Source organism: Chelonoidis abingdonii, chromosome 20 (assembly GCF_003597395.2).
Source record: "Chelonoidis abingdonii isolate Lonesome George chromosome 20, CheloAbing_2.0, whole genome shotgun sequence".
Taxonomy (NCBI): Eukaryota; Metazoa; Chordata; order Testudines; family Testudinidae; genus Chelonoidis; species Chelonoidis abingdonii.
This window is the reverse complement of record NC_133788.1, coordinates 16,388,363-16,414,938: the sequence shown is the minus strand read 5'-3', so window position 1 is coordinate 16,414,938 and position 26,576 is coordinate 16,388,363. Positions and strand designations below refer to the sequence as shown.

The window sequence follows — 26,576 nt, the reverse complement described above, 5'->3', positions numbered from 1 at the left end:
AAGGAGACTACAATATAAGGAGATAATTGATGTGAAGAGTAGAGAATAGGATACACAAAATAGATTTCTTGCAGGCACTGTGACAAAGGTGGGACTTGCGGAAGGGGTACCAGCCTTATCTCTCAGTCCAGACATGGACATGTTTGGCCTTATGAAGACCTAAACTTGACCACTGAGGATTTGCAAACCTTCTGCTGCTGTCTCTTATTATGTGTAACCCTAATCCCTATGCATGGGAGAGGTGAAGGTGGTGATCAGGGCTAACTGGTGGTTTTGCAGTTACATGAGGCCAAGCGTATCATCTCCGGCACCCTGCGTCCTGACTCCACTCCCATGGTCCCAGTTCTGAGCAATATCGCTCCTCCACATATCAGACGAGAGGTTGCCACTGGCAAGTCACTGGAGAAAGTCTGCGCCAACTCCAGTCTGCTGCTGCACAATGACCTTTTTAAACCACCAGCTACACGTTTGCTGTCACGTCACCCATCTGCCATGCCAGGATGTTAGGGCGGAAACACTGGCGAGAGGAATGGATCTGTTATAATCCCCAACCAGTCCCTCGTCGCCGATCCCACAATCTGCCCGCCTGGTTTTAACCAGCCCCATCACCAATGATCCCTGTTGAACAGTTTCCAGACCGGACAAGGTCTCTGTGCAGCCAACCAATGTCGCTGGGGCCTTCATGATAAAGCTTTGTGCAGCCACGGCACAACACAGACAATGATGCACATTGTCGAGGAATATCTGCTGACTAGGTCCAGCGGTGGCCTGGAAGAACTGCATCACACCACTGAAGATGCCATCGCTTGGCCAGACAACTATGCCCACACTAAATAAATAAAATCAGGGCTAACAAGGTGTTGGCAATTTATAATTTCAATTCCTGTAACTGGCTGAACGGCTCAAATGTTTCACATTTTGCATGTCAGTAGAAGTGTTGTGTGAGCCAATTGACAACAAAGAGCTGTTTATAGTTTCTCATGCGGATTCTCTTCCCATTTGGGTGAAATCTCTCCCTTCCCTTCACAGCTCTGTCTATCCTCTGACAGCAGGGTAAAACCTGAAGGAAAGCAGTGTAAATCTATTGAATATCTTACCTGAAAGTTTTAATTAGGGAACATAAAGGCTAAATTGGGATAGTTCCCTTGAGGTTTGCACTATTTATAAATAATCCTAAATCATACAAACACTTCGGTCTATTTCAGTCTATAAATAAAACAATAATCTTACACCTCCATTTGTCTGTGAAACAGCCAACAAAGAAATTTAGCTGAATTTTAGCACATATGAAGAGGTGTTACCAAACACCACAGCACAGGAAAACAAAGTCAAATTGGTCTTTATTTCAAAATTGAGCATTTGCACTGTTCCTTAATTAATACGCAGCCCAATACACACCCTCTGCTTTCAACTTAACGTCCATTCAATTAGCACCCTATTAAGATGCACATTTGACACTGCTCTTTCACTCAACTGCTGCATTCTGCCTTTTGCTTCTTTATATGTACTCTGACCCTTGCTGTCTGTAATCAAATAAGGAAAAAAGCATCTGGGGAAAATATCCAGCCTGCTAAAACAGTCAAAGAAATTGGGATGTTAGAGCAAGTTTTCCTCATCAGGAAAAAAATTAGTGACACAGCCCTGTAGTGAATATTCTTCTTTGTCCCTTAGTCACACCTTGTACACGGATGCTTAGCATTTTGAACGAGGTTGCAATGTAGCCATAAGGTAGCACATACATTGCCTGACATGTAATAAAGAACCCAAACTATGGATTCATGCACACTCATTTCAGATGTCAATCTAAATTATCTTCAGACTGAATTATTTTGTTTACTCCCCACTTGCAGATCACTTATGAAAACATTAAACAGAGCAGGGCCCAACATTGATCCCTCGTTTCTTACCATTGCTTTTTGTTTAGTTCTCCTGCTTTTTCAGCCCCTCTATTTATATCTACATTGGTCCAGTAAGAATCAGATAGATTATATTGACCGCCTGCCAACTCATTTTGATCCTGACATGCAAGACACCAGTTTGTCCACTCTTGGGACCTTTCTAAGAAGAAATGGGTTATTGTAAGAAGCTGTATGATTATGAGTTAACCTGGCTGAGAGGGTAGTTGGTTGACCTGAATAAGAACTTCAAAGTCACTTTCACTTGTCACCTACAGCCAAACTTGATCTCAGATCTGCAGTTTTAGGATTGTATCAAGTTATCCACAATCACAAAAGTGTGTGCATCTGTTGCACAGTCTATCTATCCATTGCACAAATTGGAATGATTGGCAGTTTCTTTTAAAAAGAGCTTCAAGAACCAAGGGCTACTGCTGCTCAGAACTGAGTCCATTGGCAACACTGTGAAACTTGCACAGCCCCTGTCTCTGTACTGCTCTTACAGGGGGGGAATCTCCTTGGAGCTGGGTGGGGAGTGCAGGAGTGCCACTGTCACACCAAGACGGAAAGGCCCGTGTAGCACCCTAGAGCTGAACTATGAGCAGGAACTGCTGAGTTATTCAGCACTGCAAGTCTACAGATGATGGGAGAGGTATCTATTATCAGAGGGGTAGCAGTGTTAGTCTGTATCCACAAAAACAAGGAGGAGTCTGGTGGCACCTTAAAGACTAACAGATTTATTTGGGCATAAGCTTTCATGGGTAAAAAAAAACAAATACATCTTCAGATGCATGCGTGTCTATAAGGCTTTTTTTGAGCAGGGAGAAATCCCTCTCCACGCTTTTAAAGGAACCACCTTCAAACTGTTATTAGGCTGCTATAAACAGGAGCGTTGACTAAACTAAGAAACGAGAAATTCTCGAATTCATTATTAAATCTCCTGTCCCACGAGTGTCCAAATTCCCCACTGGCGACAAATGGCACAAGGCATGAGTTGGCACTGATTAGCCGCGCTCTGTGTACTGAACTGCTGCCTATAGGATAAAGCACTTGGCACACAGGAGACTGAACTCTCCAGTGCAGAACCTGTATTTGCACAGTGCCTTGTGTGCACTCCCAGAAACAAACGGTAAATTGTCTGTCATGAAAGGCTGTATTGTGATCCAAAAACCTGAAATTAGGACATCACAAGGGCCTGAAAGCTGAACAAAAGAGGGGAACATTTTTAGTCACACCATTTCAAATGTTTTGACCTATTTAACACCTGGCTAAGGAACAGGCTGGAGAAAGGAAGCCGTTGAGATCTAGCGCTAGAAAGAAGGAGCTATTTTAAAAACGGGACACCCTGTCCCTACCAATGAAGGCGAGAGAGTTTACAATCTAAATTGGAGAGCTGCAAATAACCCACCAGCAAAATTCGGGAAGATCAGCTACAACACTGGTATTTTTGGAAGGTTTTTTTTTTTTTTTTACTGAATTCAAAAGAAAAGCCATGCTTTCTACATACACCGAAAAGAAAGGAGGGCGCCCATGCCGCTTAAAATAACCCTGGGCAGATCCTAGTTAATGCTCCCTGTAGCCACGTTTCACGACTCAGACGTGTCTTCTGCTCAACACTCTTGTGATGGCTCGGTGGCTTTAGCCGGTGGCGTGCTCGGGCGGCTTTCGGAGCGTCTGGCTCCTCTTCTGAATGGCCGGGGCTGTATTCCTCCCCCCTCCACACACAAAAAGGAACAACAAGAGCCCCCACAACAGCCCTGCCCGTGCTCCCGGGTGAAGTCAGGCTCCGCGGTGGGACAGGGCTGCAGAGAGAGATGCACACACCCATTGTTCGCGCTCTCTTCTTCTCTGAGCGCTCGGGTGCCATGTGGAACCTGCAATGCCCGCCGAGCAGGGCTGCGGTATTTTCTGTTCTCCCCCCTCCCCTCACTCAAAGCAGCACATCCCTAGCGGGCTGCCGGCAACTAGCAGCGGCTGCAGCCGCCGTCTAATGGAGCATCATCTCCACTGCTACATCAGCATCCCCCTGCCCTCCCGCTCCTTTCGGGTGCAACTGATTGAAAGGAGGTGGGCGAGCCTCTGTGTGTGCGTGTGCGGGGAAGACACAATCAGTGCAGCACATTGAGAGACGCGAAGGAGGAAATGCAGCGGGCTGGCAAGCTGCGGCTGCCTGGATTGGTGTTTTGTTTTGGTTTCTTCCCACACCCTTCAAGCTATAATTCTCTGGCTTGTGTTTAACCCTGAAGGGGGAGGGAGCAGAGGAGGGGAGCATTTGTAGGAAAGATTGGATGTGAGTCAGTCAGGTTAAAAATAAAGGGCGCTGTTAAATGTCTCATGGAAACACACATTGCAAAATAATCCTCATAATTCAAGGGCACAAGAGCATAGATGCTGGAGCTAGGGGTGCTGCCGCTGGCTTGAAGTGGTTTCCATCATATCCAGGGTTTACAGTTTGGTTTAATGGTTCTCACCCCCCCTCCCACTGTACAAATTGGTCCAGCCCCGCTGCGCTAGAGGCTTAAATTTAATCCTCCAGCCCCCAGGGAAACCTCCCTGTAAATAAGTGAGGAGGGGGCAGGTCAGATGGGGGACACGAGAGGAAGAAATCTTACCCCACAAAGCCCAGTAGCAATAGTGTGACCAGGGCCTGCTTCTCCCCAGTCAAAGGCAGGGTAGCAGATCTATGGGGTGTGCATGCTGCTGCTTTATTTCAGCAGGGATGATGTGTAAACATGTAGATCATTACTAAGCAGGGGGTGAGAGGAAAAGAACTTGTGTGCTCAGTTTGTTTGCTTTTTAAGGAGGGGGGGACATTAATTAAAAATGGCCTTTCTAGTTCCCGAGCATATTTGACTTTCCTGAGTGGTGCATCTAATGGCTTGAAAAGGCTAGGTGTGAAAATGAGCATTCACTTGGCATTTTGTGTTCCGTAAACAAGGCTGTTTAGCACAGACCAACCAGAGAAGATCAAGTCAGCCACGTCTTGACAAAAAAGCTGTACTGTAAGAGTCCATAGTGGGCTACTCTTTAGTGCCTTGACTTTTCAAAACGCACACCAGGCATTTAAATATAACAATGAAAAAATGCACCTCTTTAGCACTTTCTGTCCAAGGATAATGAAGTGTTACAGCAGTGATCAGCCCAAGGCGGTGAAAAGAGTCAAGTCCCCAATATCAAGAGACTGGCTTTAAAAATCATGTTGTTGTTTTTTTAAATAATGAATGTTGGCTTCTTTTTATTTGCCTTCTAGTTCTGAGCCTTTTAGGGTTAATGTTTTCACACTTTTCTCCACAACCATATGGTCTAGGAACTATTTTTACATAAGAATCTATGCTTTCATTAAATCAATTGACTCTAGGAGCTGGGTCTTTAAGAACAACCACAAATATTACCAGATTTTGTGATAAAATTGCAAGACTGAATCAGCAGAATTAGTTACAGCTCACCATGTTTGCATAAATTGGGGAAATATTTCCATTTTACAGAGGGCAGAGAAACAGCATACTATAGAAACTAGGTGATTTGCCCAAGGTCCCACAAATCAATGGCAGAGATGGGAACAGAGCCTGGATCTCCCTCAGTCTAAGGACTAGATATCTATCCTTTCTAGATACCCTCCCTACCCCTATTGTGAACAGTGAAGCATTAGCAGTGAAGTATTACTGTCAGGGAAGTCTGTGTTTCTTTGGATTAAACATATGTAACTTAATTTTTATGAAAAAAAAACAGATTTTCAGTGTGTGTGTGTGTGTGCGAGTGTGCGTGTGTGTGCTGGTGAGGGAATACCATGGAAAACCTACTATGCTGGGGACCTCTTGAGCCCTCCTTACTGAGGCTAAGCTCCCAAGGAATCAGTGGTAACAAGCCTGTATTTCTTATACACCCACTGTGGTCTTCCTTCCTAAAGCATGAATGCAAGAAGCTGATGGATTTTGTATTCATTGTGCACCCAAGACTCCAAGTCACTGGGATCTTGGGCTGAGTAAAGAGGATTGACTAGGGCTAACCCAGGAGGGTTTTTGCAACTCAATTCCCAGTTTTCTTGGGAAACTGTCCTGTTCTGTAAAAAGCCACATACAGTGGGTATCCTTTAAAAAAATCCATTTGCTGTGCTTCAATATTTGACTTTACCACTGTATTTGTGGTATTTCCTGCACTCAGTGGGGAAACACTGTAAATGTACAACAGCCATCTGTGATGTCTGTAACGGTGCCGACTGTACACTTTCAGTGCTGTTATTTAGAGAAGGAACATGCATAGAGATAAGAGCAACTAAAGTAAGTAAAGGCAGACAGCAGTAAGCTCAGTGCAACAGTTAGGTCCCAAACCTACTAACACTTACATATGTACTTAATGTGACTGCTCATGCATTAAAAGATGAACACATACTTAAGAGGTTGTGGGATTGTGGCACTAATTTGCATCTAGATGATGCATTAGAGATGCCTTGGCTACAAATGAGCCTCGTAAGTTAAGTGCTTTAATACATATATCAAGAAAATATAAATCTCATGGGAGGGGACTGCACTTTGGATAATTCAGAGAAATGGCACTGGAAAACAGATAAGGGGCACAACCCTGTTTTAAAATAGCATTAGACACCTACCTTTTGAGGAAATAAAGGACTAGTTTTGCAAAGGTGTGGTCATCCTAAGAAAATGCTTGAGGTGGAAGTTGGGAAGCAAAGAGGGGACTAGGAATGGAAATATAGAACCCCTGCAGTCATGATGGAGATTGCAGCAACTGCAGAGGAAAAAGTTAAAGGGCGATTTCAAGCCAACCCCAGTGGCTGTACCTATGCAGCTATCTGAAAAATGCATGTTGAAGTTTGTTTGAGCAACACAACCCACAATGTTCTATTAGTGGCACCACAGCATACGTGTGTGTCAGATGATAACCAATTGAACGATTATTGCAGAAATACCGACCCAAGGCTGTTACTTTGATGTGGGACTTTGTGATACTAACAACACAAAATAAGAGATGGTCCTCGAAATAAGCCACAGGTAGCCTCAGTAGATAAGAGGAAGCATTGGATGGTGAAGTGATGCTGAACTAAAAGTGTAGCACTTTTTAAAAATTATTATTTTTCCAGGTTTTGAATAGAAACAGACATGATACTGCATCAACAGGCCAGTCTGGACAATGTTGGTGTCATCCCTCCATTTATGATTATATGCAGGTTTCACATGGAAACAGGTACACCTTGCACAATTTCCGTGAGCTGCCCTGAATGCCATCATTTGGGATAAAATGGTCTGCCACTTTGCCCAGGGTTGTATATATTCACGCCCCCCCTCCGCTTCTCTATTTTCAAAGGGATTTTACTTCAGAGTTAACACTTTTTTAAAGATGCTGACATCATGCATGGGAAGCGCGTGCTGCAGAATCTCCACCTGCTGGTGCAGGTGCTGCAGGGAGGAAGAGGTCTCGCCCCCCCCAAATAAAACAACTTTTAAATTTTCCTCATTAATTATGGATATTTTGTATTGTTTCCCTCCGATCTATTTATGGTAGCCGGGGGGAAGGAGAGGACTGGGTTTTTTGAGGGGGGAGAGGAGAGGATGCTCCTTCCCCCTCCCAATATGCCGACTGGGGGGGGGGGGGGGGGGGGGGGCCGCCCCCGCCCGGGTGTGTATGTGTCCCGGCCGGGGGGGGGGGGCAGGAGGTGACCAGCCCTGGACACTCTCCTCTCTCTCCTCCATCTTCTCTCCCGAGCTCAGCTTCCCCAGCTTGGGACGGTCCCATTGGTAGGGCCGCGGGGGGGACGGGCCAGGCTCTGGGCGCTACTGGGCTCCGGCAAGCGGCTGGAAGCGGCTGGAAGCGGCGTCCCCCCCCCCGACGCCCGCGAGCCAAGCAGGGTGGATTCACCTCCGCCAGCGGCGGGGCGCCCGCGCTCCTCTGCAGGGCTGAGGCGGGCGGCGCTCCCCGCTCCCGCCCCCCCGCTCCCGCAGTGGTGCGGCCCGGAGGTTAGCGGAAGCGGCCGCTCGGCGCTGCCATGTTGAGCCGCCGCCGCCGCCGCTTTGTTGTCGGCTCCATGTAGCTGGGGCCCGGGGGAGGGAGGGGGGATCGAGCCGGAGCCGCCGCCGCAGACCAGGCCGCCGAGGCCCGGGAGTCCGCGCCATGGAGGCCAACTGGACCGCGTTCCTCTTTCAGGTGAGGCCGCGGGGAGGCCGGACCCCCCCTTCCCTCACCGGCCGGGGCCACTCCGTCCCCGGGCAGCGGCCGCAGCGCAGCGCGCGGTTTCCAGCTAGGCCAGCGGGCTGTCAGTCAGCGCGCCCGCCCGGCCTCCTCCCCCCTCCTCCCGGGCTGGCGGGGGAGAGGGTTGCCGCGGGGGGAGAGGGGATCCCGCGTTATAGCGCTGTGCTGGGCCGGCTATAGCGCGCCTGGCTGAGCAGCCTGCCTCCGCTCCTTGCAGCGGCAGGGGATTCATGGGGACGGAGCCGTGGGGGGCGTCTCAGTTTTTTTTTTTGTTGCCAAAAAAATTGTTGCCCTCCCAATTTATTTATTTTTTTTTGTAAAAATGTTTTGTCGATTTTTTTTTTACCCTTTTATTGCAAATAATAACAATAATCATTGTGGGGTTTCCACCTCCCCCCCCCCCCCCAAAACCCCCACCTCGATAGAGCAAACACCGTGTAAGAGAATAAATTAATCCCTCTTGAAACAGCCGGCCTCGGTGACTGATGAGGGATGTTGTCTTAATTTAAAATAGGATTTAATTTAAAATAGGGAGCGGGAGATGGATTTTCCGAAGAACTGAGTACTAAAGAGACAAGTAAGAAAAACCACAGAAGGGGACAGTAATCCCTCCACTTGCAATCTGAGTCACTGTTTTTGTCTGTATTCAAGACAGCCCTAATGCTCAAAAATACAATACAAAGTTTGTATTATACCAAAAAGGAAACTGTAAAATACCCAAAAACTCTCTTGTCCTCGTGTTTGTGAACTATAACCTGGATCCTTCACTCACTGGCTTGTTCTCTAAAACCTTCTACCACTTTGTAGCTTGAAAATGTGAAATATGTAATTGCAATCCTCCCCCCCTCTTGGGGGGGGGGGGAAGACACACACATCACCTTGTGTAAAGAGCATTATTTTACCTTGAAAATTACAAACCTGGACCTTTTGCTTACTCCTTGTCCTGGCTGGCTTTTTTAAAACAAGAAAAACATGACATTTGCCTGAAAACCTGAATGGAATGAATAAATCTGTAAAGCGAATGCTACGTTTCTTTTTAAAGGAAAAATAATAGTCTTGCAAGGACTAAGAGATGAGTCACTCACTTGGGTGCTCTGCCTCTGAAAACACGCTTAGAATGTTCTCTTAAGAAGAAAACAAATCTAACAGTCTGAGTTATTGCAAATTCAGACTGTATATGCAAACTTATTTTGTATTAAATATTTTTATATTCATTTGTACAACAGATATATGGAACTATATTTTATAGTTTCATAGGTGCCAGTGATGACACACGCAGTTTGGATAAGGATATATAATTTTTCTCACTCTAGTGAGCAGTTGTGATTTGAACATAAACTTCTTAGTAAAGTTCCCTCATTCTAGGGACACCTCCCTTTCTTAAGTTAGCAGTTATTCTGCCTCCCTCAATATACTGCACTCCCCCTTTCTATATATTTTTAAGAACAACTATTCTTAGTGTGTAATCTTATAGTTATTTGATGGTTCTGTCTTTTCACAGATATTAAGCATCAGTAATTCAGTTGCTTCGTTGTGTTTTTTTGTTAAGTGCAATGTACTTTTGAAATACTGACATCAAACTTTTTTTTAGTTTGTTTCTGTGATAGGTATTTCTTCATTTGATTAAGGAATCAGCACTTTACCTTCTCAAAAATATAATTAATGGTTCATAACTAGTAAGCATCTTCATAAAGATGTGACATGGAAATTCCCTCCTCTTCCATCTTTCCAGATAATAAAACTTTAAAACCTTGTAATGACTGTTTAGTAGGTCTCGAGTCATTTTTGATAAAACAAATGCTTTACAATACTGTTTATCCTAATGTACCTAAACATAGTAGTGATTGGTGAAGTTATAGGTAGTATCTTGTTACTGCCTCACCCCACCCCATCTGACCAAAACGAGAACAAATCATTAGTAGGCTCATAATTTAAAATCCATTTCACAAATCTGCACCTTTATTTTTGTTTGGTAACGGTTAAATATCAAATACTGTGCTGATAATATAGAGAGCAATGTTTACTTCATGTGGTTTTCAATTATGACATCTGTAGAGGAATTTTTTTAAAATAATTAAAGGGAATATTTAAAACCCTGTGTGGATAACTGTAATTCTTAGCCAGTTGGTGTTGGGGAAATGATTAAATGTCTTAATTTTAGTTTTAATGGCAATTAAATGTGTACAGTGATTTTTTATCCTCCTTTCCTAATAAAGATATTGATCATGTTTAGGTGTTACCTTGATTAATTTTACCTTTTGAAATATAGATTATACTGAATAAGCAACTTCGGTTCATTTTTTTTTTTATTAGTGTTCTAGCACATGCATATTTTGAAAACCACTTTGTACCTGCCTGGAAAGTGAAAGTTGTATCTGTTAACGTTAGGAGAATTCATCCCTCAAACAGGGCATTCAAGATATGACTCACTGATGCTAATTTGCTGTTCTGACATGAAGGCTCTAGTGCAAAAATCTCTTAGCCTCTGGCACTGGAAGTTCACAATGCCACAGCCTATCACCCTGGGTCATGAAATACAGATTTTTTTATTTTGTTTGCTATCCTCTTGGAATGAAAGTTTGCTTAGTGAGAGAAATACTATATTTTGCATGGAAGACCTTTTTTCCAGGCAATCAAAACATCACAAATGTTGACTTTTCATTAATGCTACATCAAGTAAAACAGTCAATAAAAACAACTTGCAAAAGGCAGGCAGCAGGTGCTGTTTCATTCTGTGCATTCCCTCCTATAACAGCAAGGGGAAAAAATACAGCCTGATCCCTCTTTAGAAAGCTCTAATATAGAGGATCCTTGGAAACTGAGGTATGCTGCTTGTTGCAGACAGGGTTTGTTGAAAAGGTAATATTGGTAATAACGGTGGAGTATCTGAGAGCCAAGGTAAGCAGCTTTATATAAGAGATGGTTTCATAGCAGACAGCCTTATGAATACATTGTTTCATGTCAGACATTTATATTGGTACAAGAAAAATAATTGTATTATCTTGCAGTGCTAATGGTTCTTTAAGGCTTAAAAATGTCCTTAGACTGTGTAAGTTTGAACTTTGTCCAAAGGATTTGGACTCCCTATTATCCGATCTGCTAGCTCTCCCTTTGAAATTGTATATCTTGAGCTATCTTAGGATATTAACCACTTGTATTCTGTATGAAAACACATTTACTATGGCCTGACTGGAAAAGGCTCTGAACAGAAAGCTCCAATTAAGTGTCATCTGATTCTGTTGACCGAGATTTTTAAATCTTGTGCAAAGGCAACTGGAAAGAAAAAATAATTAAAATTGTACTGTTATTAGTACATGAAATGTTCTCATGTTTTATATTGTACCCATTTTGGCATCTGTATGTATTACACATCAGCAAGCATCAGTTTATAAAACAGGAGAAAGTAAAACAATACAAAATATCACTTAGGTCATGCAAAAGCTTGATGGGAGAAATGAGCCTCATGCTGTGCTCTAAGTTAGTGGCTGTCAACCTTTCCAGACTACTGTACCCCTTTCAGGAGTCTGATTTGTTTTGCAAACCCCCAAGTTCCACCTCAGTTAAAAACTACTTGCTTACAAAATCAGATATAAAAATACGGATGTGTCACAGCACACTATTACTGAAAAATTGCTTACTTTCTCATTTTTACCAGATAATTATAGAATAAATAAATTGAACTAAAAATATTGTACTTCCAGTTCAGTGTATAGCATATGGAGCAGAATAAACAAGACATTGTCTTTATGAAATTTTAGCCTGAACTGACTTCGCTAGTGCTTTTTGTGTAGCTTGTTACAAAACTAGGCAAATATCTACCCCCAGGAGTACATGTACCCCAGTTTGGGAACCAGTGCTCTGTTAGCAAACTCAGGCTCTGAGCCACACTTGCACCATTTGGCAAGAATGCCCTTTCTTCCATCTTCAAGAATGAGTGTTTAGGGTTTGTTAACTGAGGCGCGTTGGTATGTCCACACTTAGCCCAACATATTTGTTGCATCCAAAGTTTTTGAATAGACCTAAAAAGTACAGGAAGGTGTACCAGTTACCCTAACTGCTTGTAGTAATCAAGGCAAGTAATGCCATGAACTTAGACACAGAACAGCTTGAGCTAAGCTGTGAACTAGTCTCCCACCAAATAGTATGGGAGTGTTGCAAAGCAGGCATTCTCATCCACATGGGCTAAGACTTGTGTGCACTTTCAACCCATTTTCAAAGAACGCTATTATGGTCTGAAGCTTCAGGGTTTGTGAATATGGGAAGATAAAGTGAGTACATAAGCACCCTGAATGAGTGAATGATTGTAGTGTTGCATGGAAGTCTTAAAACTCCTACTTAGATGTACTTAATATTGTAGTCATTGCTTCTGATCATTGATGTGCTGTAGAGGCAAAAGAAAGAAGGCTTGAATGCCACCAAAATAGAAAGTCACAGATTGCTTCTGTAAATAAAGTCTTCAAAGGGCTTTAAGCAATTGGCTATTGGGTAAAGCTGAAAGGGTATGAATTTGAAAATGCTTAATAATGGTACAATCCTGATTCAAAATTAAAGCCAACAGTCCTGTAGGCTCCAAATCATTACCTACTTCTAGTCAACCTGCAAATCCCAAATGTGGGAAGACCATGTAAAATGAGGTACATATCACTTAATAAAGGAAAGCACAGAGGAGTAGTCTTGGAAAGATGTGCATTAATAGAAATACAAGTTTAAATAAAATCAGTTTCATGCCACAGCCTGTTCTGTTGCACTGCTGTAACTAAATTGATTTTATAACTGATCCAGTTATACTGGTGCAAAGCCCTACTACAGATACCCTTTTTAAACTGGTTTAAATCACACTTATACTTATTTGGTTTAATGTTACTTTAAGCTAAATAATGTTAAGCATGGTTTAAACCAGTTTGAGTGTCTTTAGTAGGGCGTTGCACCAGTTTAACTAGATCTGTAATTAAATTTTAAAAACGGAAGTACACGTTGTCCAATATAAATACCCAGCACCATCTCTGCTACCAGCCTCAGGTAGGAGAGGGTACTGGTAAGTAGAAAGATGTTCATTGTGGTCTGATAGAGGTTTTTCTAGTGCTGCCCTCAGAGATGCAGCAATCCAGGTTTGTCAGCATGTATGAGTTAACTTTTTTTTTTTTTTTTTTTTTTTAAAGAATAACTTCTGTTGTAAGTCTGTGCTCCAGAAATCACCAGATTCCTACCAGTGCTTATTGACTAGCCCCTCTCTCTTTTGTGAAAGAGTTGGTGATAAAGAGGAAAGAAACTTGTCTTTATTCTCATCAGTTTCCATAAACAAAGAGCACCTTAGAGCATCTTAAATGTGTTAATGCCATGGGAAACCATTAATATATAACTCTAAATCTAGAGTGTAATAGTTCTTGAAACAAGTTATTTAAATGCAGTTCCAGCACTGACAAAGTAGTGCAAAGAGAGAGATTCAAGTAAGATGCCTCGTTTCTTCCTGGTTCACTGTGAATGCAGTTTAATTTTTACAGGGTTTTTAAATGTAACCATCCATCGGGCTAATGTTAACACTTGTCTGGCACATTGGTCAACCCCTTCGGTACATCCCATAATCTGCTGTCACAGATCTGGTATATTCTCCATATGATCACTTTTATGTAGGGAGTGTCATTGAGATAGAAATCAAGCAATATGTTAAAAGGCCTGACGAATACCTGGTGATTTGCCATAAGAAATGTTGCCCTCAGGATATTTAAAAATTGTTTCATGTGATTGCACTTTCCTACACCTATGTACTGCAGAGACTGTGCACAACACATGGATTTAAATGTAAGTGGTTTATCCAGTCAAGAAACCATTGCAGTGAGACTTATATAATTTCTTGTACTTGTTAGTCCAGTGACTTTTTGGTCTAAGATTTGCTTTCCTTTGCCTGTAAATGTTCTCAGCATGTCAGAGTGAGCGCCCACCAACAGAAATTCTGAAGTGTGAATGTTTGATTTTAGGCACATGAAGCCTCACATCACCAACAGCAGGCAGCACAGAACAGTTTGCTGCCTCTCCTGAGCTCTGCTGTTGAGCCACCTGATCAGAAGCCGATTCTACCCTTACCAATAACCCAGAAACCTCAGCCTGCACCAGAAACATTAAAGGATGCTATTGTTGGGATTAAAAAGGAAAAACCTAAAACCTCCTTCGTATGCACCTACTGCAGCAAAGCTTTCAGGGACAGCTACCATTTGAGGCGCCACGAGTCCTGCCACACAGGGATAAAGTTAGTGTCACGGCCAAAGAAAACTCCCACCACAATGGTGCCCCTAATCTCAACTATTGCTGGCGACAACAGCCGAACTTCATTGGTTTCAACTATCGCAGGCATCCTGTCAACGGTCACTACATCTTCCTCTGCGACCAACCCCAGCAGTAGTGCTGGTGCAACAGCCATGGCTGTGACTCAGACAGTGAAGAAGCCCAGTAAGCCTGTTAAGAAGAACCATGCTTGTGAGATGTGCGGAAAAGCCTTCCGGGATGTGTACCACCTCAACCGGCATAAGCTATCCCACTCAGATGAAAAACCTTTTGAATGTCCAATTTGTAATCAGCGCTTCAAGAGGAAGGACCGCATGACCTATCACGTGAGGTCTCATGAAGGTGGCATCACCAAACCATACACCTGTGGTGTTTGTGGAAAAGGCTTCTCGAGGTACCATGTAGAAAATCCCAGGCGAGCTCAAGTATTGGCTTTTCGTAATCAAGAAGGGTTAAACTATCATAGCAAGGGGCTAGGAGAACCAGACATCTTAGAAGATTGGTGAGGGGATAAAGAGCCTTGTTTACTTAGGGTGTGGGTCTCAATCTAAGACTATTTGATCATGACTAAAAGCTGTCACTGTTTTATGGTTATTCAATGTTCTGAAATGACCTGATGGCGTCAATCCAGGTCACAGTGGAAAGGTGTCCACATCACCGTTGATGCTAGCTGGACCCCTTGTTAGCGGTCTTTGTAGGGGTCAAAGATTGAATGGGGCATGGAGACTGATCTGTCATCTTGCCTTTAACATAACCCCTTCCAGATTGAGATTCATTGGCAGAGCAATGTGGGGGAGCTTGCATTGCTGCTGGCTGTGCTGTATCTGTTCTGTGACTAGAGCAAATGGCAATCTCTAGGACTGTTAATGCAACTCCTTTTTACAAGTACTAAAAATTCACTAACTGTAGCACTTCCAGGTGTATGATACACATGGCTGAGTTTTAAACTTTGCTGGCTGGGTCCTAGTGTAACCATTTTGCGTTATTCTAGCAGCGGGTTGTTTTATAAGTAAGGGGAGTTCGGGCTTGTTTTTTTTCTTTGTTTGGGGGTTTTTTGTGGTTGAAAGGGAGGTGGGCTGCAAATGGCAATCAATGCAATGTTCAGTGCTGCTCGCTGAAGAATCCTTGCTGTCTATTTGTAACGGTACGTGTTCTGTTCTGTACCTCTGTTCTTTCACAGGCCTGATCACTTAAGCTGTCATGTCAAACACGTTCACTCGACAGAGAGACCCTTCAAATGCCAAGTAAGGGTTAACATGATTTATTAACATACGTTTTATTGTACAGTTAGTCATTGTCAATTGAGTATCCCACCAAGGACTGGGTTGATTTACCTGGTTCCCTTGAATGCAAGGTTTGGAATATGGCTCTGTCTTCGCTGCTTGTAGTTAGTAGTGTAGTTAGGATACTAGTGTAGAAGCAGCTTAAGAGGATGATGTGCCTACCATTTGTAAGATTAGAGGCTTATTTGCTATTCCCCAAACCCTATTGTTCAAGTAAAGTTTGCCTTTAAAAACAGTGTGACAAAATCCTCAAATTGACATTGATTGCTGAAGTGATGTGTAGGATTTGTTTAGCAATACTTATGAAAATAAGAGTATTTTACCTTGAAATCGAAAGCAAATTGTCATGGTGAAAGTAAGTTGGAGATTAAAAACAAGAGGCAGAACTTGACAAGTGTTGAACAATCAACTATTCTGTGGTTTTGCTTGGAATCATCCATGCATGTTCCAACCTGTGTCCAGTGACTCATCATATTATAAGTAAATGCTTTGAATTAAAAGAATAGCTCTAAAGAAATGTTTTGTTTTCCCTTTCCTGATTTTTGGATTGGAACTAAACTGAGTAATAAAAAAATAATCATAACCAGAAATATACAGTGAACTCTGTATAAGAGACCACCCTTGTCTACTGTAGGTATTTATAAACCATCTATCACTTAAGTATGCAAGACAATCTTATTTTAAGAAATTGCTCCAAAGTAGGCCCAGTAGTATAGAGTATTCTTCTGTTCCACACTTATCAGAAGACCATTCCATTAAGCAATTAGATTATATTCCGTCTCTAAAGTGGTAGCTTGGGATAGGCTTCACTGTAAATCCATGTAAAATCAAAGCATTGTCAACATGCCTAAGGTACGGTAGCACCTAGAAAATAAAATATACTTTTAAATGGGCTTCGTGGTCCCCAGTGAATAAGATGATCTACACTTAAAAAATGCTGTTGTCCTTCATGTAGACATGCACTGCTGCCTTTGCCACCAAAGACAGACTGCGGACACACATGGTGCGCCATGAAGGAAAGGTATCGTGTAATATCTGTGGTAAACTTCTGAGTGCAGCGTATATCACCAGCCACTTAAAGACACATGGGCAGAGCCAAAGTATCAACTGTAATACCTGTAAACAAGGCATCAGTAAAAGTAGGTGAACATTTTAAAAACACTTCAATAAATATGTGTTCTAAACATTTTGCAACATGAGTTGCCTTCGACTTTCTTCAAATGTAAAATACACCCGTGACTTAGTTTAGGTGTTTGCACCGATCGGAAAATAGATCCTTGAAAATGGATTCTTCATGAAACCCCAACTTCTTGAGCTGAAGTTTATGTGGAACTGGTCTGGAACTAGGAGTTTTGTTTTCTCTCTTAGAGGAATGCCCTGAAGTGAGAGAAAATAGTTCTTCATTTTTAAGTATGAAGGTCCTAATATCTTTGTCTTTCAACTTACGAGTACAGTTGGATACACCCTGAACTACCCTAACCGCAAAATTAGAAAAAGCAGAGGGGGGAAGTGTCCAGGAGTTTAAATCAGTAACAGAACATGTGTAGATTTAAAAATGACACATTTGCCTTTTATAGCAAAATATTTGAAAACTTGGCAAAGTCTTCTGTTCAGGATTTTGAGTTTGATCTAAAGCTCAGTGAAGCCAAAGAGTCCCACTGATTTCCATGAGCTTTGGATCAAGGCTGTCAATGTTTTTTCCTGGAAGCATTGGACAAAACAAGCACTTCAAGTAAAACATTTTCCTGCATTGCCTGATGCACTTTGGGCATTGGTGGTATTCGGCCTGTGCTATGCAGGAGGTCAGACTAGACGATTGTAATTCTGGCATTAAAATTTGTGAATATCAGCAGAAATGTTGAATCCTGAACTTTGGAGTGGCAAGTAAGTGAAGGAGAGACAAGCTTGCTCTCTCAAAAGTATTTGAAATTTAAATCTATGCATCATGTTGGTGATTTAGGCTGGGATTTTCAGAGGAGTCTCATGGAATTGGGTGTCTAACCCCTTTAGGTTCTTTTGAAAATTCCATCCTTAAAACATTCAAACAGTGTTTTACCTTTTAGTTCATATTTAATGTGTTCTTTTATTTCAAGAAGTTTGAGAACAGTTGGAATATCTAGCAAGCTTGACAAATATTTACTGAATTGATGTGGAAAATACCATGTGAATTATTTTTGGAGTAGGAGTTGTTGGAGTGTGTCCTTGTTCCCACAGTACCAACTACTCTGCCTTTCATTGTTAGTTCAGTGACCCTAAACAGCTCATGGGAGGTATTATGGGACTCACAAAAGGCAGAGATGAAAGTGGCAGGAGTAGCAATTGTGGCCGGGGAGTAAATAGCTATTTTCTGATGTGAAGGTGAACTAAAAATGTTTTTAATTTTGATTTCAAGAAGGGGTGAGAGGTGTCTTTTTAAGTAATTAGTGCTGTGTTTTCACATAACTTGACTCAGCTGCCTCCTTGAGATCACTGGAAATTTGATCTGTATAAGTACCATAGAAGCCATTCCATTTTAAAGTCCTGTATTTCATTCTCTTTGTTTGACATCCATGAGATGTCACTCACTCTGAAAGAGAAATCAGGCAGTTCATAGCTTGCACTTCTCCAGATCTTAGAGAGGTAATTTTACTGAAATACAGCACTAATTAAATGTTTTTAAACACTCCTATCTTTCTCTTTTCAAGATTCTGAACATGTTTTTAACTTAAACAAAAGCCTTCATCCTTTCAGTAGAAAGGAGCATACATTTCCAAGGTGAATTTGTGTATGTTTTTACTTGACTGGCGTAGCATGCATGAGTGAGGAGACCAGCAACCAGAAGCAGCAGCAGCAGCAACAACAACAACAACAACATGTAACAAACTGGCCTGGAAAGCAGGTAGAGACACTGAGATTATGGGAAGAAGCAGTCAAAGCAAGGAAGAAAGGTAAAACAAAATAACATAATCTATGATTGATTTACTTGTTTGTTTTTTTTTAAAAAACTCTAATCTGTTTTACAAAAAGAAAGTGTTAGAGAATGAAATGGCAAAAATTGACATGAAAATTAATTCTTGGTGATAAAAATAAAAGCTAAAAAAAAATCTGTGATAACCTTATGTAACACTCACTTCTCAAATGATCTTCTTTACTACTTATCTTCAATCAGATTCTGCCCTTGAATGTGCACATAAGCCTCCTTTTGCAGTTAATGGGAGCTGTGCCTGTACTCAAAGGCAGAGTTTGGCCTTTGATTTCTGTGTGGTTTCTGGACCTTCTTTAAAATATCAACCAGTTGTTAGATCTCAGACATAGACATTTTTTGTGTAGACATCAGTTTCTGTTTAACACTTTTTTTCATGTCCCCTCTTCATATCCCTGTTCTTCTTTCCCATTTTATTTAATTCATTTGTACCCATCGCATAACTGTATTTGTCCAAAGTCTGGTGAAATTCATACTCTTTCCATTGCTTGGTGTCCTCCTTCTAATTACAAAATTAACTAGATTAGTCACTATTGCCAAGATACTGCTCATCTCTACCTGTCCTATTGTATTCAAAGTTGAATAGTGCTCTCTTGTTGTTTAATGTGCCTGCTGTGTAAGGAATAGATTGCTTCAGTTTAGTGTCTCATTTGGAGTGTGGTTTGAAATCTCCAGTTACCTCTAGTTTATTCTTTTCACAACCCTTTGGTTTCTAATTTCTGTCATGTGGCTCCTTCTGATGAAATAGTTTATAATGAATTCCTGCTGTCCATTTATTCCTTTTAATTAACTCTTAATTTTGAACAATAAATATTCTCCACCCATCTTTCCCCTCAAGCGCCTCACAATTCCTCCATATTCTATCAGTTATTCCAGTCCTCTTTTTTTTCTGTACAAGGCAGCTATCTCCCTTTCTGATTGCTGCTGCCACAAAGATTTTTCTGATTCAATGATAGGTTGTTTAGAAACAGCCTAACCTTTTTTCTTATAAACAGTGATAACTTAAAACTATTAGAATTTACCTGGTTAGTGCTCCAGTGCTATGGGGATGAAAGACTTAGGAAAATCAAAGGGAGGCTTGTTCTGCTCATTCTCTTCTATGCCTTGTTTCTACTTCCTTCTTTCTTACCATATGTATCTGTCAAAGTGCTTTTTACAAAAACAATTATATTAAAAAGAGGGAGGGTGGGGAAAGTATTGTGCCAAGTTTTTCAATAAGAGTCAAACTGATACTGTTTAGTGAAACCTGTGGTGCCTGAAGAGCCCCCCTGATCTGTGGGGAGAGGATGGGAGGGTGTTATAGCTAAAGACATCACTCTGTTTGGAAGACAAAACTAGACCAGTCAGTTCAATTCTTGTTCATGGTCCTTTTCATGCTGGTTCTCATTAATTAGCACTAAATGTTGTTGATTTTGCAATACCACGGGGGAATTTTTAAATTGAACAGTTTATTTAATTTCAGGTATTTGTTTTTATAATTATTTTAAATCCCCCTCAGACACTTTTTTTTTGTCCCCTTTGAACCTATTGACCCTGAACAATCAACAGTGACCCTCAAATGGGGCTAATGTAAACAAAAACACTCTCTTAATACATTTGAATAGCCTGCATGGCAAGGGTGGACTCTTGGCTCGTAGTTTACTTCTTGAAATATGGATATAGACTGAGCTTAGTGTCCTACTCTACAAATGTGAAACAAGACACATGTTAAAAAATGCCATAACATTGATACGGAATATATTTTTTCAGTTTCTTTAGCAGTCATCCCTTTCTTTTATCCGCGTCCACCAACCCGCTTCTGTTTTTGGAGCATTGTTCTATGGCTAACCAGCAGGTGGTGCTGATATCTAGTGGAGTCATCTGCCTCTTCCATGGAGCCTTGCTGTATCTTCTCCACAAAGTGTCCAGCCCTTACTAGACCCAACTGGGAACAGACCCAGGATCCTCCATCTCAGTGCAGGGTCCTCTTGGTTCTTGCCTGTTCAGCCATAGTCTCTGTTGCGAAACAAAGTAAAATATTGGTGTGGAATTGTAGTTAATGTAAAAGCTGAGGAGATAATGGGGGTTATAAGATCTACTGACTGGGTATACTTGAAAATTGCTAAGATAAACTTACCACGATCAGTGGATCAATTTACTTGAAATAATTAAGACTGAAATAAGCAGGTAAACATTGAAATTAGCTTTGCTTATCAGTCCCTAATAATGACTTTTTAAAACCTTCACAGAATGTCAATTCACCTTTGAGAAGGCTATAGAGTACGTACCATTCGGTATGTACACTCTCTTCTCTACTTATAATGTTCCTCTTGAGAGGATTTTTCTGATTGTACAATACTGTTTTTGTGAACATCAAAACCCTCTTTATAAGACAACCTCACTTGACTTCTCAGGAAAGAATTTTGAATTCAAATGAGCTGCATGAAAGTTATATTTATTGTAGGCTGTAGAATGTTAACAGTTAACTTAATAATATTTTCTGAACAAAATTATTCCAGAACTTGTTCTTGGTTTTTTTTAATTTTGTCCATGTTTTTTTATGTGTTTAAAACTTTTTGTCTTTTTATGTCTCATTTTTAGAAGCTGCTAACTTGTGCCAAACCTCCACTGCTGCTACTACGCCTGTGACTCTTACTACTCCATTCAATATAACGTCCTCTGTGGCTTCTGGGACTATCACAAACCCAGTCACAGTGGCAGCTGCAATGAGCATGAGAAGTCCAGTAAATGTATCAAGTGCAGTTAATATATCCAGTCCGATGAACCTAGGGCATCCTGTAACTATAACAAGTCCATTATCCATGACATCTCCATTAACACTCACAACACCGGTCAATTTACCTACCCCAGTAACTGCTCCAGTGAATATAGCGCATCCAGTCACTATAACATCTCCTATGAATCTCCAAACGCCAATGACGTTAGCAGGTCCATTAAATATAGCAATGAGACCGGTAGAGAGCATGCCTTTTCTGCCTCAAGCCTTGCCCACATCTCCTCCTTGGTAAAGAATCTAAACAGTATTAAAGGGGATTAAAACTGAATCCTTACCAGCAGGTTTTTAGTTAATAATAATAATAATAATAATAATAATGTTAATAATATAATAATAAAGTCAAACTAAATAACTGGCTTAACGTGCACCAGTTAAAGACTCTAATAGCATCTTTCCCTGTTGATTTGGCTCATCGTGTTCAAACTAGAGTTGTAATTTATCACTTTGTTTAAAGCAAATTTTACTGTTAGCTGACGATGATGATGTTGAAATAGAACAGGTGGTTACTTGCCACAGTTGAATACCAGTCATTAAAAATCAGCATTACTGTTTTATCCCAGGAATTATAAACTAGGAAATGATTTTAATCCAAACACTAGCAAAGACCCCTCCATATGCTTGACAGGGTGGATGGCTAATTTTAACTTGCCAGTTCTAAATCCACTGATTCAGAGCTAGTGTAGTATCCTTGTCTGTGTTAATGTTTTTTATGAGTAAATGCATTACAATGTTGTCATTTTTAATGCATTTTGGAGAAAAATATGCATTTTACCTTTGGGAATATGGTAATTTCAGGCAGCATTCCCTATGGGAAAGGTGATACCAGCTCTGATATGCAAAGCATATGATAACTTATCATTCTAACTTCAACATATAATAGGGATTGTGACCTGATATTTGGAGATGTAAATATTACCCAACATATTACCCTAAGGAAATGTAGCATTGTAGTCAACATTTTTTTTAAACTGTTAATGTTTGGTAAGAAACAGCCGTGGCTGACAGAAGAGGAGTTGAAATGTCTGTAAACATGGTCTCTAAACAGTCAAAAACCCATGGGACTCTTATCTAGGAGCAAAAGGAATGCTTTGAATCTTATTAAAATATTGCTTTAAGCTGGAAGACTCTGGAAGCGCTGGGGTGTGATGTATATGCCCTCTCTCTCCCAATCAGAACCTGTTGATGTTGCAGCAGGGGACAGACGTGTTAGTTGTTCACTAGAAGTTTTTGTCTTATATTAAATTGTATACAGTTTTTATTCTAACCACTAACTAGGTAGGATGCCCCTTCAGGACAAGCCAAGAGCGTCTTTAATTTCTCCCGTATTTCTTAATCAAGTGTCATGCAGATCTGTTCAACTTTGTAAATATTTTCAAACATCATTTTTACTTTATTCTTCTATTGTATTAACACATTTCTATCAATTTGTGGTGTCTGTGGCATGACAGTCTGAGCTGTCCAGCCCAGAAGTACTCCACAAATGGTTACACATGTTAAAACTACATGTGCTTTTTATTTCTTAGATTGTTTATCTGTACATAAAGTAGAAAGCAAAATATAGGGAAACAGATATACTTTTTAGACTATCATGTCACATATTCACATTTTTAAAACTTTGTTTTAAAAAAGACACCCTAAAACCAAGACTCTACATCTAAAAAAAAAAAAAAAAATTAAAGAGTTGTTTTTATCTTAATGAAGTTGAAAGCAATGGAGATTAGTGTGTACACATCTTACAGAATCCTCGCAGGATTGACTAGTCAAAATGGACTGCTTCCGTTGATACCCTGCCAGGTCAGTACAAGCAGCAAATACCAGACTTCTAGGTCAGGGGACAGGTATCTGTTTCATTATGCGAAATCGTTCTAGGGGCTTGGACTACATAGTAAAACAAAAAAATAGAACTTAGTGTAAAATAATTTTATAAATGATCTTTTGTACTTTAGGACATCAAATTGTACAACTTTTGTATATATAAAAGCTTAGGAACTTTCTGTTTAGCAGAAAGGAAACACATTCCTACACTTTTAATGTATATGTTTGTTATAATGTCCATGTAAACATATGCCCTATGTTTGTGCCTTTTAATTAGTTTGTCTCAATAAACAAAAATGTAGAGAAGAATATGTAGCTATGACTTTGTTACCACTGTTTTTACTCCAACAGTACAAAGATCTTTGTTTTCCACAGTAGAGCATTGCATGCAGACAGCTACAGGAGTTAAACTGATGTGGCCAAAGGGAGGCATGTAATCAAATGCAGCCCAGCAAAATCTGTCACTGTCTCTCCTTAGCAGCCCAATCATGATCAGGCATTGCATGCTGGGATATGTAGTCTCCAAGCCCTAAACCTCTGTATTACAGATGAAAGTGATATCCACTTGCACCATTTTTACAAACTAGGTACAGCCTTCTAGCACCTGGCAAGCTGTTTCTGTGACTCTCAGTTGGGTGAAGTTTGGGTGTCCCTGAGCTTAAAAAAAAACAAAACATTAAACTATGGAAATGTGTACTAGAAATGGTGATGATGAATTAATTATATAATAAAAAGCTGTGAGACTTCATTGTATGTTGTCAATTAAGGTAATATTCAGAATGAATCTCTCAGTCCGCTTCTGTGCTCTGACATTCACATCTCAGTTCTTACTCATTAAACACATAAGGAAATTCCCCATTGTGCTAGAGAATGGATGTTTCTTGAATAATTCTGAAACCACTAACCATACTGCTCTTAGCAGAAAGTACAACAGATGAGCCAAAGGGTATTGTCTTTCCCTTTTTATTTTAACTGGCTCAGCTCAGAGTTACCTGATTTACATCTAAAAGGCTGCATTAACTGATCTTCAACCTGTCTCATTCTTAACTGGGTAAACCACTTAACTTTTACTGAATACAAATTGTTCTCCTAAGGCGTGCTCCTCAGCTATCCCTATTCTGACAATTTTACTTGTATGACCGTCCCACAGAATATTTCCAACTACTTTTGATAAATTTAAGTTAACTAATTACACTTCATGTATTGCATCCTACCTTTAACCAAATTAGTTCATCTAAAGTATAGAAAGATAACAAGGTCAGCCACTGTCAAGATGTGATCTACTACGGATGGATGGCTTATGGGGCAACGTGGACCATTTCAGTGCTGGTCTAACTTTATTTTAAATGACAAAGGCACAGTGGAAACTGTTAATCTGGAGCAGCCATCTAGATTTGTTCTCGAGTTTAAAATTTTTACAGTTTATATTTAGACTAGTTAGGAATTGTTATGCTAAATAATGTCCTTGGGTAATCTAAGCCAATATCTTGTTTCTAAAGTAGTTAGCACTCCTCATGCCTCAGAGGAAGGTGCAAGATCTATGCAATAGGCAGATAGAGGATAATCTGCCTCCTAATTGTGATTGTGGGTATGTCTGCTACCCGCCGCAGCGATCGGTTTATCCGGGATCGATATATTGCATCTCATCTAGACGCGATATATCGATTCCCCGAACGTGCTCCTGTCGACTCCGGAACTCCACCAGAGCGAATGGTAGTAGTGGAGTCGACGGGGAGCCGCGGCAGTCAATCCCGCGCCGTGAGGATGGGAGGTAAGTCGAAATAAGATATTTCAACTTCAGCTACGCTAGTCACATAGGTGACGCTGTATATCTTACATCGATCCCGGCCCCTAGTGTAGACCAGGCCTGTGAGAGATTGACTAACTCTGAAGCATGAGGCTTTTTTAGCCCTTGCAAACTCTTGGTGAAATCCAGGCTCCACTGAAGTCAGTGTTAAAACTCCAATTGTCTTCAGTGGGGCCAGGATTTCACTTTATTTGCATTAAATACTATCCTAACTGTGGATATTCTTATCAGTATAAACATCCAATCCTTTGTATCTTGCTAAATTCTGGGCCTTGGTGCCATTCTCTTGTTCACTTTGACTGTTTATGCCTATTAATGTAACTCACTGAAAGTGATGTCACCTGAGTTCTTTCAGAGTCTGTCCCCCTGGTTCATCACCAGATCTGACGGATAGATGTCTTGTTTTTTAGAATGAATAATAGGTGGATGATGATGTCAGAGGGAACATGTTAAAGGGTTGGATTTCATAAGCACTTGGCAGTGAACTAATGGCTTCTAGTGACTAAAACTGTCTTCAATTGAATTCTCAGAATACCTTCTCCCAGAATTCAGATCTAATCAGTGACCTGCCAAATCCTCTGCATGCAAGAAGGGCTAATGTGTTACTAGGCTCACCTGTGATTTTAGAAGCTATGTTAAGTGACAGTAAATATTTATGGCATAGGCTATCAATGGGAATCAGCTAAACCAGCATGCCTTGGGACCTGGTCCTGTTTTTCTTGTTCATTCAGAACATCTATAGACTTCAATGGCAGTTTTGGGTAAGCAGATAATTTAGGATTTGGCTTTTCTGTAGAACAATACCTGCTACTACAAGTAATCAGCATGGTATTTTTTTTTTGTTTTAATAGAGTGTGGATCATCCTACCTAGGTGTAAATAGGTAAACCGATCTTATACTTTATACACTGACTAAAGTCAGCTTGAAGTAATTGTGGGGCAAAGACGGATGAGTTAAATCCTGCTCACTTTGAGTCACATGAGCAAAGTGAACAGAATTAGCCATTGATTTCTGTTAAAAAGTGTAATTCTGACTCATCTACTGGTACCAGTATTCTCTTCAATCAAGGGGTAGCTAAGACAGAACTGGAAGAATACTCCCAGTGCAGTGCTATTAAAAACAAAACAAAATCTTCATCACTGGTTTGTTACCTTACTGTAGAAATACGTTATTGGTATATAATGTCATATGTTTAATATGTGCTCAGTAATAGATAAAATATTGTGTCTGTGCCAAAGAGCTTAAAATCCATTGGCACAACTGGCACAAGACAGCAACCTGGCAAAATAACAGCTAGCAACAGCACTTCCTATACTTGGAATCTTCCTGATGATCTATCTTCAAGCACACTGTTTTTCTATAGCATCTTCCATCCCAATATCTCAAAAGTCCTCTCTCATTAATTAAGCACTGTAGCCTCATGCAAACATGAGCTGGCAGTACCCCTTTTTGCAGATGGGGAAATGAAGACACAGAGAAGCAAGTTGACTTGCCCAGGTTCACACTGTGCCAAAACTGTAAAGACTTTGAACAAATAACAGTCTCAAAAGCATGAAAA

At 40.8% G+C, this 26,576-nt stretch overlaps 1 protein-coding gene across 4 annotated transcripts; it reads left to right on the top strand.

Moving 5' to 3' along the window:
• Positions 1-7,882: 7,882 nt before the first annotated feature.
• VEZF1 (vascular endothelial zinc finger 1) lies at positions 7,883-23,520 on the top strand. 4 transcript variants are annotated; one of them, XM_032779370.2, is made up of 7 exons: positions 7,883-8,051; positions 14,072-14,769; positions 15,556-15,619; positions 16,614-16,797; positions 18,448-18,585; positions 20,849-20,893; positions 21,201-23,520. In XM_032779370.2, exons 1-7 carry the CDS (start codon positions 8,019-8,021, stop codon positions 21,626-21,628), a joined length of 1,590 nt encoding a protein of 529 aa, XP_032635261.1. In that variant the 5' UTR covers positions 7,883-8,018; the 3' UTR covers positions 21,629-23,520. The 4 variants fall into 4 exon arrangements, with proteins under 4 accessions (XP_032635261.1, XP_032635258.1, XP_074930198.1 ...); XM_032779367.2 differs by having other exon boundaries at positions 14,072-14,877; XM_075074097.1 differs by lacking the exon at positions 20,849-20,893 and having other exon boundaries at positions 14,072-14,877.
• The last annotated feature ends 3,056 nt before the right edge of the window (positions 23,521-26,576 follow it).